The sequence below is a fragment of the Lithobates pipiens genome, unplaced genomic scaffold (genome assembly GCF_037356315.1).
Source record: "Lithobates pipiens isolate NorthernLeopardFrog02 unplaced genomic scaffold, aLitPip1_a1.2 Scaffold_1, whole genome shotgun sequence".
Taxonomy (NCBI): Eukaryota; Metazoa; Chordata; class Amphibia; order Anura; family Ranidae; genus Lithobates; species Lithobates pipiens.
In genome coordinates this window covers 123,558,789-123,573,468 of record NW_027507685.1, presented here as the reverse complement: position 1 = coordinate 123,573,468, position 14,680 = coordinate 123,558,789, and the positions used below count along the sequence as shown (strand labels likewise).

The 14,680-nt window shown below is 40.8% G+C and overlaps 1 protein-coding gene across 4 annotated transcripts in view; it reads left to right on the top strand.

Moving 5' to 3' along the window:
• The window catches only part of LOC143974432 (multidrug and toxin extrusion protein 1-like), a 167,902-nt gene that overhangs the window by 131,118 nt on the left and 22,104 nt on the right, over positions 1-14,680 (top strand). For all 4 annotated transcript variants that reach the window (XM_077475843.1, XM_077475824.1, XM_077475815.1 and 1 more), the window contains 3 exons: positions 437-512; positions 3,458-3,527; positions 5,444-5,576. In XM_077475843.1, coding sequence (XP_077331969.1) covers positions 437-512; positions 3,458-3,527; positions 5,444-5,576 — 279 coding nt within the window. The remainder of the gene's footprint in view (positions 1-436; positions 513-3,457; positions 3,528-5,443; positions 5,577-14,680) is intronic.

The following is a 14,680-nucleotide window of genomic DNA, read 5'->3' as shown; positions in this document are numbered from 1 at the left end:
CGATGGCTGAAAAAGTTAAAGCTGAACTCCAGAGAAAGGAAAATGGGGCTGCCCTTGCACCGCTAAGGGTTAAATGATGTTTATCTCTAGGGGCTACAACCCCGATCGATACCTGAAACTCTGCTCCGGCAGGCTTCCTTCAGGCTGTAGGACTCTGCAGTCTTCTTCCCCCTGCGCTTCGGCAGTCACAGGTCCTTTGTCCTCCAGATGTGAAAGCACCAAGAGACCACTGCTGGAGAATAGGGAAGTAGAGAAGAGCCCTGGCTGTCAGAAAAGGGGTGGGCTGGGTAGCCCTCTTCATTGGAGCTTTTTTCCTGGAGATAAACCTTAAGGGTTAAACAGTTGGTAATTACAGAAAGGCATATAGAGCAAAAAATATTACACGTTTTAAGCCTTCCCCACTCTAATAAAAATGTGTTTCGTTTTTGTTGTGCAGAGGGCTGTGCGTTGACTTGCTGCATTCTACTCATCAGCCTAAAGGATGTCATCGCCTATGTTTACACCACAGATCAGTAAGTAATATTATGGTGTATCTTCTTTTAGTACCGTATTTATCGTGTATAACACGCGCCGGCGTAAAACATGCATCCCAAGTTTAGGAGGGAAGTTTAAGGAAAAAAACTTACATTTAAATGCCCATCAATGCAGCCTTATCAGTGTCATTTGCAGCCTTGCATTGCAGCCTTGTCAGTCAATTGCAGCCTTCAATTGCAGCCTTGTCAGTCATTTGCAGCCTTGTCAGTCATTCGCAGCCTTGTCAGTCCATTGCAGCCATGTCAGTCCATTGCAGCCATGTCAGTCCATTGCAGCCATGTCAGTCCATTGCAGCCATGTCAGTCCATTGCAGCCATGTCAGTCCATTGCAGCCATGTCAGTCCATTGCAGCCATGTCAGTCATTTGCAGCCATGTCAGTCATTTGCAGCCATGTCAGTCCATTGCAGCCATGTCAGTCCATTGCAGCCATGTCAGTCCATTGCAGCCATGTCAGTCCATTGCAGCCATGTCAGTCATTCGCAGCCTTGTCAGTCCATTGCAGCCATGTCAGTCCATTGCAGCCATGTCAGTCCATTGCAGCCATGTCAGTCCATTGCAGCCATGTCAGTCCATTGCAGCCATGTCAGTCATTTGCAGCCATGTCAGTCATTTGCAACCATGTCAGTCCATTGCAACCATGTCAGTCCATTGCAACCATGTCAGTCCATTGCAGCTTTGTCAGTCCATTGCAGCCTGGTCAGTGTGTTTGTCATTTAAAAATGGCGCCACCGAGATACAGAGTGGATGCCCTGTGTATCTCGGCGGCGCTCGGTAGTTCTCGACGGCTTTCGGGTATTTTCGGCCGCACTCCACCGTTCTTGGCTATTTTTGGCCATTCTCGGCTATTTTCGGCCACACTCGGCCGTTCTCGGCGGCTTTCGGCTTTCCGAAAGCTGTCGAGAACGGCCGAGTGTGGCTGAAAATAGCCGAGAGCGGCCGAAGATAACCGAGAACGGTTGAAAATACCCGGAAGCCGCAGAGAACGGCAGAAACGGGTAGCAACAGCGGGGGATCGGCGCATAACACGCATCCCCGATTTCCCCGATTTTAGGGGGAAAAAAGTGCATGTTATACGCCGATAAATATGGTATTTACCTCTTTTTGTGCACTTCATTCACATTTGTTACCCCAGGGTAGCTAACAGACTGTTCAAACAAATATCCACTGCCCACATCTATAACTGGCCTTCACAACACATGGAAAGGTGGTACATATCAAACAAAACCAAGGAAAATTTCGAGCTCAACTTTCCGACCAGCCTGCAACCAATCAAATTCTCCTGTCTAACAGTCTGCGTTAATAACAGGGGTATAGTTTACACCCATTTGCAAATACGTGTGTAAGCTGCAGAGCCACTTCACGGCACCCCAGTACCCAGTAAATAGATCACCGAATAGTAAATAACAGATAAGGACAGGAAAGTATCTAGTATTTTTCTGTTAAACAACGTTCAGTCTTGATTAGTGTATTTCCTACAAATGACTGTTTCATTAAGCAGTGTGTTTACAAAAGACCACTTGAAGACAATAGGACAATTGGATAGTTTTAGATGTTTGTCTATGTAAAATATACTGGCATACACAGTAAGTCAAACAAAACCATAGAACATTCCCAGCTAAACTAATCAACCAGCCTGAAACCAACTGAATCATCCTGTCTAACAGTTTACTTTAAAAACATTGGTTTAGTTAGCACTATTTGAAAATGCGTAAGCTGCAGAGCCACTTCACAGCACCACAGTATTAACTGTATACATTTCAGGGAGCCTCCACAGTGGAAGCACTATCTGGCACTATCAAAGGTACCAGACTCTGGTGCCAATTTCCAGTAGTTTTCAGTAGAGTTCTCCCTATATTTTTAACAGAATGCATGACAGACTCACTCAGCTTGAAGAATAGGGTCTAAGGCTCAGTTCACATATATGCAGTGCGGGAAAACGTAGCGAATCCTGTGCATTTCCCGCACTACATTGAAATCACACAGTGTTCATTCAAACTGCAGGGGATGTCAGTGCTGGCTTAACGGCACCCCCAAACAGTTTGCAAAATGTAGTGCGATTGAAAGAATTAGATCTCAGGTGTGCACACTCATGTGATCTGATTTCACTGTGGGGAAAAAATGGATCCCTCACCTTTTTTGTGTGGATTTGGTGCGCTTTGAGCCATACAAATGAATGGCTCAAATTGTACTGCACAGAAATTGCATGTGATTTGAATAGGAATACGGTGCGATTCCTGTCCAAATCACATATGGTGTCCCGTACCGCATATATGTGAACCCGCTATGAATATGTGAATATGTTTTTTTTAAATAAACATGTCATACTTACCTGCTCTGTGCTCTGTGCAATGCTTTTGCACAGAGCAGCCCTGATCCACTTCTTCTGGTGTCCCCCGCCATCACTCCAGACCCCTCCTCTTCGGCAAGTGCCCCCACGGAAAGTCCCTTACCATGGGGGTACCCATGCGGGCTCGGTTCTGCCTCCCCACTCCCTTGTCACAAGGAGAGAACGACAATAGAAATACAGTGTTTTTCAGCTGAAACATTTCCATTAAAGTGGAGGAATTGAGCTGAGAATACCAGCACAGTGATAATTATTGAGTCGATTAGCTGCCAGTGTTACTAGTATGTTTTCTATTCAATTTTTACTCCTCTGTTGTTAATTCAGGAGGTTCCTAGTGGAACAGATTCCTCCATCTATGCTGAAATGTGTGGATGGAAGAATCTCCCACTTTTTCCATCTGACCATAGAAAATCTGCAGATAATCTGTAGGTGTATGGCCAGTGTAAGTTATCCAATGAAAACAGAGGATTTCATTAGCAGGACAAAGTGCACCAAGGTCAGGCCTCCTGGGAATGTCTCGGCCTCGGCTCCTCTCTCGGTCATCATTTGATCAAACCTTACTTTTTTTTCTCTTCAAGGGGAATTGTGGAACTGGTCAGCTATGTTCTCCCTGTGTACGCTGGGTCTCACTTATTCGATGGATGCGTGGTAAGAGTTTTATATACCTACCTAAATGAAAACTACCTTTAACCTTAAAACCAATCTGTGGTAGTTTGCAAAGTGGCTACTACATTTTCTTATATCTCTCAGACCATGTCTCCTAGAGTGTCAGGAATGAAAAGGAACCAACGTGTGACTCAAAGAAAATCCCACTAAAGTGCTATTTAGATTTAAATTGTTCCTTTTAACAAACCCCCACTGTAGGTTTTAAAGAACAATGGTTATCTCTATGTGAGCTTTTACTATTTTTGTGGTGTATATGGCTTTAACAGTCCCTGAGATGTAAAAAATTCTAACATAAATGATGATGCCTCCTCAGCCACTGCAGGTGACATTGGATCATACACACATAGATGAAACCTTGTATCCCCGGTCCCCATCAATCACTCGCCTACGTTTTCAGTTTATTTTTATATGATAATTGCGTGGTTATGCAACACTGTACCCATATGAATGTTGTATAGATTTTTTTTAACACAAATAGAGCTTTCTTTTGGTGGTATTTAATCACCACTGGGTTTTTCATTTTTTTTACTAAATAAAGACCGAAAATTTCGAAAAAACGTTTTCATAGTTTTTTTATAAAATCTTGCAAACAGGTAATTTTTCTTTTTCACTGATATGTGCTGATGAGGCTGCACTGATGAGGCTGCACTGATAGGTGACACTGATGGGCACTGATAGGTGACACTGATGAGGAGGCACTGGTGGTCACTGATTGGCAGCACTGGTGGGCACTGTTGGGACTGCACTGATAATCAGGACACTGATCATCGGTGCCCTGATTATCATTGTAAATGTCCCTTTTACACAAGTCGGTTATCGGCTCTCTTCTCCCCCCCATGCTAACAGCATGAAGAAAGGAGTGCCAATAATCTGCTTCTGTTTACATCCACGATCAGCTGCGATTGGACACAGCTGATCACGTAGTAAAGAGCAGATGATTGCCTCTTTACCTCAATCTGTGATCAGCACTGGGTGCGATCACGGAAAGCAGTCATATGACGGCCTCCCAGAACTAGCCATCCGCATTGTAGCCATCATTCGGCTATAGCGTGGTCGGCAAGTGGTTAAACATGAATCTCCCTTTGGCCTTGTTCACACTTATGCTTAACAAATGCGCCATAGCATTAATGCGAATTGCTCAATGTGTTTGCATTAAGAACATTCTCCAAACGCTCTATGTGGTTTATTTTGTCTGTTGCGAACAAGGCAAAGCAAATGCGTGGCAAATGTGTGCCAGTTCGTTTATGGTGCATGACCATAGACCTGAATGGAAAGAGTTGAGATGCTTCAGCTTCTTCTAAACTGCACATGAAGCTTCAATTTTGAAACAATAAGACGCAACGCTAACGCATTATGTTTTGTTAATGTGAACAGCACTGTGTACTGTCCATATTATCAAGGGCATAGGAGTTTGAGAAGCAGTAAAAAAGCACCTCAAACTCCTGCTTTCAATGCCAGTGTGAACAGGGCCTTTCAGCGGTTAGAAAATACTATGTACTGAAGACCTGGAGCTGCTGGAACTTAAACAACTCCTTCTGCGTTATTTACGAAAGGCAAATCCACTTTGCATTGCAAGTGCACTTGAAAGTGCAATGAAAGTGCATTTGGAAGTGCAGTCTTTCTAAATCTAAGGGGTAGATCTGAAATGAGTGGAAGCTCTGCTGATTTTATCATCCAATCATGTGAAACCTAAAATGCTGTTTTTTATTTTCCATGCCTGTCCCCCTTGAATCTACAGCGACTTTACTTCCAAGTGCACTTTCAGTGCACTTTCAAGTGAACTTGCAGTGCAAAGTGGACTTGCCTTTAGTAAATAACCCCCCTTGTCTCCATCTCCACAAAAAGTAGCCAATTCTTTTTTTGGAGAATGCATAATGGGTTTTCTTTTTTTTTTCTAGGCAACATGCGGTGGAATCCTCCGTGGCACTGGAAAACAGAAGATCGGTGCCATCTTTCACGCTGTTGGTTATTATGTCATCTGTCTTCCGGTGGCTGTCTCGCTGATGTTTGCAGCCAAGATTGGCATAATCGGTAGGTTTTTACCTTTCCATACATCTTACAATAAGGTTATACAGTCAAACAAAAGATCCCACATTTGTAGCAGCTACAGGTAAAGAAAATGAACAGTTCTAAAGGATAACACCAAGCTGTGCTTCAGTATCACAAACAACCATTTTGTACACAAAGATGAATGTTTATAAAACAGTTAATCTGACATTCACCAATTGTTCACTACAGGTGAATCTTCCTGGTGCATATGTATTAAATAACAGTGACTGGTCTGACTAGACGACTAGACCAGATAAGACCAGACTCCCTGCCCCTGACAGGGTCAGCCAAGAGGACATGGCCCCAAGGGACAGGATCCACCAGACCCATGTTCACTGCACCCCCCCCCCCTTCCCTCCCCTCCCTGTACCTCCTCCCCTGTACCTCTTTGCCCTTGTACACACGGTCGGAGATTCCATCGGAATGTTTCTTATCGGAGCGTTTTGTCGGATATTCCGACTGTGTGTGGGTTGCATCGGACTGTTTCTGTCGGAATATCCGTCAGACCAACTTTTCCAACTTGCCAGAAATATTTTCCGACAAACAAAATGCTCTGATCGGACATACTCCGAACATGTGTAGCCTACTCCGACGGACAAAGTGCCACGCATACTCAGATCAAATTCCTAGACCAAAGCTATTGGCTACTAGCCTGAACGTAATCCCATTGTAACGAAATAATGTCATCACGTTATGTACAATCGGATTTTCCGACAACTTAGTCCGACCGTGTGTATGCAACATCCCTTCCGGACCTGGTCCGGAATTAATCCGTCGGAGTAACTCTGACGGATTTGATTGTCGGAATCTCCGACCGTGTGTACAAGGGTTTACTCTTCACTATCCTCCTTTTTCCTTATTCTCTGCTCTTTTCTCTCTTAGTGATTCTAGATTGCAGATGGCAATAGAGAACTATATGCGAATGTTTTAATGTATATCTGTGACATCTGATGTCTTATTCTTGTACTGTGATCCTTGTGGATCGGTTTTCTCTGTCATAAATAAAAAAATAAAATAAAAATATCAGTGATATCAGTGACTGACTCACCACTAGTGAATATTTGGTCAAAGTCACGTTCACGACTTTATACATATGCCCACTAATGTGTCCAACCAAATACATTGTCAAACTATTTCACCATTGAGGAAAGGTATATTTCTCCATGTTTCCTGACATATGTTAGAAATTAAAGGTTTTCTGACAGGCTCCATGGCAGCATAGGTTTGGGTTGCCCCACTCTACCCCAAAGGACCACACTCATAAATTTTCAGACTGAGCCAGAGGCTGCGTTCCTTTTTTCTCCTTCTCATCTCCTATCTTATGGGTACCTGGTTGTTCCTCTTCTGATAGAAAGATCCAGCTTTGGTCTTGTATGGTTTGACCCTCCGGACAAGCACTTCAGGCTATGTTGGACAATCAGTCACCTTTAAGCCTCTGACTGTGGCAGGAGGAATCCTTTGCGCCAGTAACAACAGGCATGTTCCACTAGCCAATATGGTTCTTGCCGTCTCTAGGGACGGAAATTCCAATTCCAGCAGATGTGATTTTAAGAGGAGTACTATTGCTCAGAGGGATGCATATTTCCAACTCCCAGAGCTGTCTTCTCTGACATACCTCTGTTTCTACATGGGTCAAGAGGTTATGCAACATACATGTCTGCTGGTTGGGTTCTCCATCCACTCCTCCTCTAGACAGGGATCCTTGTCAAGAATACGGAGAGAGTTCTCCCCATCCCTATATTGAGGTGTGCTCAATGGAAATGGCCTCCTGTCCTGAGAGGTTTTTTTCCCCAATGTTGATTATGCACCCAGTTATTCATGTCTCACAAACAGGCAGATGAAGCCTTGGGTGCTAGCAGAGTAATAAACCTTCTGTGCTGCTGAGTTATTGTCAGTGGAACTCCCTGGTTGGGAAGTTGTTTTGAACATTCTGTTTTTTTTGGCCAGCTCTTTTATGCTCCTTTTGCCCTTTGTCACCTGACAGCAGGCTTTTTAGTCTCCAGTGAGGCTGAACAACGGTCACAATGGTGTCCTACATCAGGGACAGGTCAGAAGCTGCATTATAAAATTTCTCTATCATCTCCTTTGAGTCTACATTCACAACTTCTTGGGAAGAATCCACATTCTGTAGCCCAGTTGGGCAACAAGTGGTTCCTACATCCAGGTTCCTCCAAGTGGATTTCATCTCCGGACAAGATGTCAGAGTTGGATCTGCTAGCATCTCCTTACTGTTACAAGCTGGAAATATTTTCACTAGGGGCCTGGGCCAAGCCCTGGGTGCAGATGCTGTGACTGTTCTGCCTACCAGGCCTTTATTCAGTTACTTGTGTTTATGTGCTTAAATGACATGTTGGTTTTCTTGATGTACACCAAGATAGTTATGCAGAGCGCAGGTGCCACTTACTGTTCCCTTTCTGGTATAGCTTGCTGTTTTGCATAGTTACATATTGTATTCTCCTAGAATGTGTTAAAGTTCTTAGGAGCCAGTGCGTTATGGGAGAATTCTTTTAGAGGAATTGGGTCAGCCACTATTTTAGGAATCTACATCAAGACATTAAGGCTGTTTCTCCAATCTCTCGCTATCATCTCTTAGCGAGCTTAAACACTTGCCGACCACCTCACGCATATATAGGTCAGCAAAGAGGTTCGTTCACATGAAATGTCATACTCATACCCTGGCTCCTTTAAGAGCCATTGCAGGCGCGTTCCATCCCCCCACAGTTAGAAACACACAGGAGGGAATGCATTTAACCCCTTGATTGCCCCCTTGTGTTAACCACATTCCCTGCCAGTGACATTTACACAGTAATCAGTGCATTTTATAGCACTGATCGCTGTATAAATGTCAATGGTCCCAAAAATGTGTCAAGTGTGCGATCTATCTGCAGCAGTGTCACAGCCCAACAAAAAATCGCAGATCACCGTCAATACTAGTAAAAAAATAATAAAAATGCCATAATTCTAAATAAATCTTCCGGGGCTGAAGTGGTTAAAAACTTGGTCCTTGTTATCCCATTCTGTGTTATAGAGCATTATTTCTTTATTATATGGCATATTGTATTGATTGATGTTTGTTTTATCATTTTGTAGTTTCACCTGGCTTGTTCTAATAAATTTAAGATAAAAGAAATATGGTATATGAAGTTTGAGGGGGAAGGTTTAGCTCTTGGTCCTATAGACAGAACAGTGACAGATCAGGAAAAGTCTCACAAGCCATATGCTTTCCCTCCAGTCCGATCCATATACAGTTTTGTGGGGGTCTGTTGCTAAAGACTGTGGCAATTATTGCAATAATTCCTCATTGGTCAAACAGGCCTTGGTTTCTGCCTTTGATACCGGGTTATCAGATTTAAGTCCTTTCTCTTGCATTACATTTTCTGTAGCAGAGTGTAAAGCCCCGTACACACGAGCGGACTTTTCAACATCCAAAGTCCGACGGACTGAGTCCGTCAGACTATTCGATCGTGCGTGGGCTGCAACGGACTTTTGACTCGCCAAAGTCCGAAGGACTTTAGAATATGGAACATGAATATAAAGGGGTGGGTCCTGTGCAAATCGTGCCACTCAAATAAAATACACAAATTCAAAATAATATAAATATGTGCATACATACAATGCCGTGAAAATTTTTTTTAATATAGTCCAAAAAACAGCACGCATAAAAATATATAAAAAATATATAAAAAAATGGAAAAAAGGTTTAATGATAGAACAATAATAAAATGTCCGCTACTCAAGGCTCCCAGAACTCTCACCTTTAAACGAAGTGAATAAGCAAATCAAACAAACTCCAGGATTCTCTTATTTCATTCATAAATAATAAATAATAGCCATCAGGAAATCCAAAGGAGGGATGCAATGATACAATTCCGCCACTAGAGGGCCAGTCCCAGCTTCCAGAATAGGTGAAATGGATCTTCACTTCTATTTCACAGTGTATGGCTCAAAATAAGAGAGAGGAGGGGGAGAGAGAGAAACAGGAGACTTCCATAGTGTAGTAGTTTAAAAAACGGCAGGTAGATTTATTAAAAAGCAGTAAAGACTCTCACATTTTAATTGCAAAAACAAGCACAATCAGGAAGAGGGTATAATAACAACTTCCCCCCGCCTTACTCTACTTCCGGTTCGTCCTCTGGCCAATCCCTACGCGTTACGTCATGTGACTTCTTCATGGGGATGCTGATAGGACCTTGCTGGCCTCCATAAGTATAATGAGAACAGGAACCGGAAATGCCAGTTCGGCCATTTTGGAAAAGGGCAAGGATAGAGGTAAACAAGCGAAAACAGGAAGTACTGTCTCCGCCATCTTGCTACTCCAACATTGCTAGACGGAAGTGTAGAAAACCACCATCTTGGAGTAGAAGAAAAACACAGAATCGCCAATATAGACAAAAACAGCGCTAATAAAATATTCAAAAAAATATAAATTACTTTAATGATAAAATTAACATACATATTATATCCCAAATGCATCTAAAAAGCAAAACGCTAAATCTGAGATTAAGAAAAGCATGACATCATTTTGACTGAATGATCAAGCTTGCTAAAGAGGGATAATAGGGAGATAGGATAAAAATATAAATATAGATTGCAAAATGGCAAACCCGCTGCAAAAACTGGGACTACTATATAAAAAATCAGTATATCAATGTATAATAATAATCATACTAATACAAGAAAAAATTTTTTTGTTTAAAAATTAAAATTAAATTATTAATTAATAATTTAATAAATATGAATACGTGAGATAAATAAAGTCACATACCGGAAATAGAGTAGGACTTTACAAAAATTATTATATAATAATCTATCCACAATTTCATCAATAAATAATCACAGAAAAAAAAAAAAAAAAACATAAAAATTAAAAAGATAAAAATATTAATAATTAATACCATCAATATTAAAAATTACTTAAAAAACAATTCAGATCAAAATCTACATTAAGACCATCAGGATAAAAAGACCTCATAGTAAAAATCCATCTAGATTCCTTTTGACTAATAGTTCGGATTTTGTGGCTACCCCTCCAGGTGGGGTTATATCTTTCGATGCCCCAAAACTGCAAGTGGGAGGGGTCTCGATTATGTACCTGATCAAAATGTTTAGACACACTATGATTGGGAAACCCCTTAAGGATGTTCTGTATATGCTCTTTTAGCCTAACTTTCAACGCTCTTTTTGTTCTCCCAATGTATTGCAACTTGCAACTACATTGGAGGCAATATACTACACCCTCCGTATGGCATCCTATAAAGTCACGTATATCGTGTGTTTGTCCAGTGATAGTACTAACAAAATTAATTTTTTTATTTTGAAATTTTTTGGCATGTCTACATGCAAAGCAGTTTTTACATGGATAAAAACCTTTCCCTGTAAAAAAAGAAAAATCCCTTTTGGGGGGTGGTTCGACAACAGATTTGGCAATAATATCTCTCAGGGTGGGAGCCCTTTTATAAATAACATTCGGTCTTTCTGGTAGGATTTTGCCCAAGTCCCTATCATTTTTAAGGACATGCCAATGCTGACTTAATACTCTGGAAAGCTCTTTGTACTGTACGTTATAATCAAGAATAATAGAAGGAACCTCATAATTGTATTTGAGTCTCTTGTTAACGTTATCTTGGAGCATGGTACATCTATCCATGCATTTAACATGTTCAATTTCCCTTTTTAGTTGTAAATCTTTATAGCCCTTTTCTTTGAATCTGGTGGCAATTAAGTTAGCCTGTTCTAAAAAGTCATCGGTTTTAGTACAATTCCTTCTTATTCGGACCAACTGTCCTTTAGGTATGTTGTACAACCATGGCTTAAAATGACAGCTGTTAATGGAGATATAGCTATTCGCATCGACACTTTTAAAATGCGTTTTTGTAATTACTGTGTTCTTATCCAGGGAGATGTTTAAATCTAAAAAATTAATACTTTTTTCATCTATTATCCATTCCAAATGGATATTTTTATCATTATTATTCAATTTGGTAAGGAATTTTTCCAATGCTTCATGGCTACCGTTCCAGACAATAACAATATTGTCAATAAATCTTTTATAGAGCGTCAACTCTGCTGGGATGTCTTGATATACAGCCTTCTCTTCCCAGTGGGCCATAAAGGCATTGGCCACACTGTGATTTATCCTGATGGTCTTAATGTAGATTTTGATCTGAATTGTTTTTTAAGTAATTTTTAATATTGATGGTATTAATTATTAATATTTTTATCTTTTTAATTTTTATGTTTTTTTTTTTTTTTTCTGTGATTATTTATTGATGAAATTGTGGATAGATTATTATATAATAATTTTTGTAAAGTCCTACTCTATTTCCGGTATGTGACTTTATTTATCTCACGTATTCATATTTATTAAATTAATTATTAATAATTTAATTTTAATTTTTAAACAAAAAATTTTTTTTCTTGTATTAGTATGATTATTATTATACATTGATATACTGATTTTTTATATAGTAGTCCCAGTTTTTGCAGCGGGTTTGCCATTTTGCAATCTATATTTATATTTTTATCCTATCTCCCTATTATCCCTCTTTAGCAAGCTTGATCATTCAGTCAAAATGATGTCATGCTTTTCTTAATCTCAGATTTAGCGTTTTGCTTTTTAGATGCATTTGGGATATAATATGTATGTTAATTTTATCATTAAAGTAATTTATATTTTTTTGAATATTTTATTAGCGCTGTTTTTGTCTATATTGGCGATTCTGTGTTTTTCTTCTACTCCAAGATGGTGGTTTTCTACACTTCCATCTAGCAATGTTGGAGTAGCAAGATGGCGGAGACAGTACTTCCTGTTTTCGCTTGTTTACCTCTATCCTTGCCCTTTTCCAAAATGGCCGAACTGGCATTTCCGGTTCCTGTTCTCATTATACTTATGGAGGCCAGCAAGGTCCTATCAGCATCCCCATGAAGAAGTCACATGACGTAACGCGTAGGGATTGGCCAGAGGACGAACCGGAAGTAGAGTAAGGCGGGGGGAAGTTGTTATTATACCCTCTTCCTGATTGTGCTTGTTTTTGCAATTAAAATGTGAGAGTCTTTACTGCTTTTTAATAAATCTACCTGCCGTTTTTTAAACTACTACACTATGGAAGTCTCCTGTTTCTCTCTCTCCCCCTCCTCTCTTATTTTGAGCCATACACTGTGAAATAGAAGTGAAGATCCATTTCACCTATTCTGGAAGCTGGGACTGGCCCTCTAGTGGCGGAATTGTATCATTGCATCCCTCCTTTGGATTTCCTGATGGCTATTATTTATTATTTATGAATGAAATAAGAGAATCCTGGAGTTTGTTTGATTTGCTTATTCACTTCGTTTAAAGGTGAGAGTTCTGGGAGCCTTGAGTAGCGGACATTTTATTATTGTTCTATCATTAAACCTTTTTTTATATATTTTTTATATATTTTTATGCGTGCTGTTTTTTGGACTATATTAAAAAAAAAAATCACGGCATTGTATGTATGCACATATTTATATTATTTTGAATTTGTGTATTTTATTTGAGTGGCACGATTTGCGCAGGACCCACCCCTTTATATTCATTATTTGATAGTTTGTGCTCACTATTTTGTCCTGCTGCATTTTTTAGTTAGCATTTGCACTTTATATCACTCAGGCTCTTTTTCACAGCATCTGTGTTTCATTATATCTGATTTTGGATTTTGTTCCACTTTAGTCACTTATTACCACTTAGCGGCGCGAAGGCTGACCACTTTTAGAATATGGAACATGCTTCAAATTTTTCCGAAGGAACTCCGCCGGACCCGGTCCCTTCGAAAAATTCGCTCGTGTGTATGCTATTCCGACGGACTAAAACCGACGCTAGGGCAGCTATTGGCTACTGGCTATGAACTTCCTTATTCGAATCCAGTCGTACGTCATCACGTTCGAATCCGTCTGAGTTTAGTGTGATCGTGTGTGGCCAAGTCCGCTCAGCCGAAAAGTCCGTCAGAACTCCGTCGGAATTCCAGCAGAACTCCGACGGAACTCCTTCGGAAATCTGTCAGACATAAGTCCTCTCGTGTGTACGGGGCTTAATACTTTACCCTTGTTTATCTGTTCCGGTTTCTCATCCTGGCAGGAAGAGACTGATCAGGCTTGACTGTTGTTTCTCTAAGCTAATATCTATAAATCCTACAAAAGGATTTGAATAAAGCTTCTTCAGTTTGGACTGCTCTGTTTTCTTTTGCTTCAGTCCTCTGGTCAGCTGCGTTCTGGACTTCAAATCATCCTAAAGCTCTCTTAGAGAGCAAATCTCTGCAGTCCCTGTAATATCCACTGTCTCATGGGTAGACTATCCCTTACTCATCCAATACTTTGATGGGGGGCTGCATCTGAGACTCAAAGGAGAGCGAAAACTCTCTAGGTGGGATTTACTACTTGCTCTGGACTTCGTTGTCATCTCCAGATGAAATCTCTTTTCAGTCCAGCTTGGGTAAAGACTGAGCTATGAAGTCCTGTACTTTAAGGGATAGCTCTTCAGCCAGGAAGTTTGTCAAGATCAAAGTTTAAGCTAGGAAGAATCCCTTGGGGATTTACAGCTCCAGGTGGGATCACCTGCATTCCAGTTGGAGTAAGAATTTTAGCCATGATGTCATTTTCTCTAAGGGTTACATACTCAGCAATATGTTTGCCAGAATCAGGACCTTTAAGACCATTTGCAGTTCGCTGCTCCAGATGGGATCTCTTTCAGTCTAGTTTTAAGTAAAGGTTCGGTCATAAAGGCTGACTTTCTAAGGGTTCTTTTTTCTCAGTCAGGAGGTTTGCTGGGATCTGGGCCTTTTTTGCCATGAGGGATCCTTATTGGCCTTCTGCCTAGTTGGGGTAGTGTTTATATCCATACTGGGTTGCGATCTGAGGTGGCTTCAGCATCTTATGAGAACAAAAGTTTTGTTCCTCCCATATGCAGGACAACCAAGGATAAATGCTTTCATGCCATCGATATTGGGATACTTTGAGCATGCTCTCAAGCTATAGTTTTGCTCAGAGTTTTAGGACATATTTGTCACTCTCTGTAGCAGAACCAGCAAGACAGATATCCAGAATCATCACTGGATGGGTCATTCCAGTTA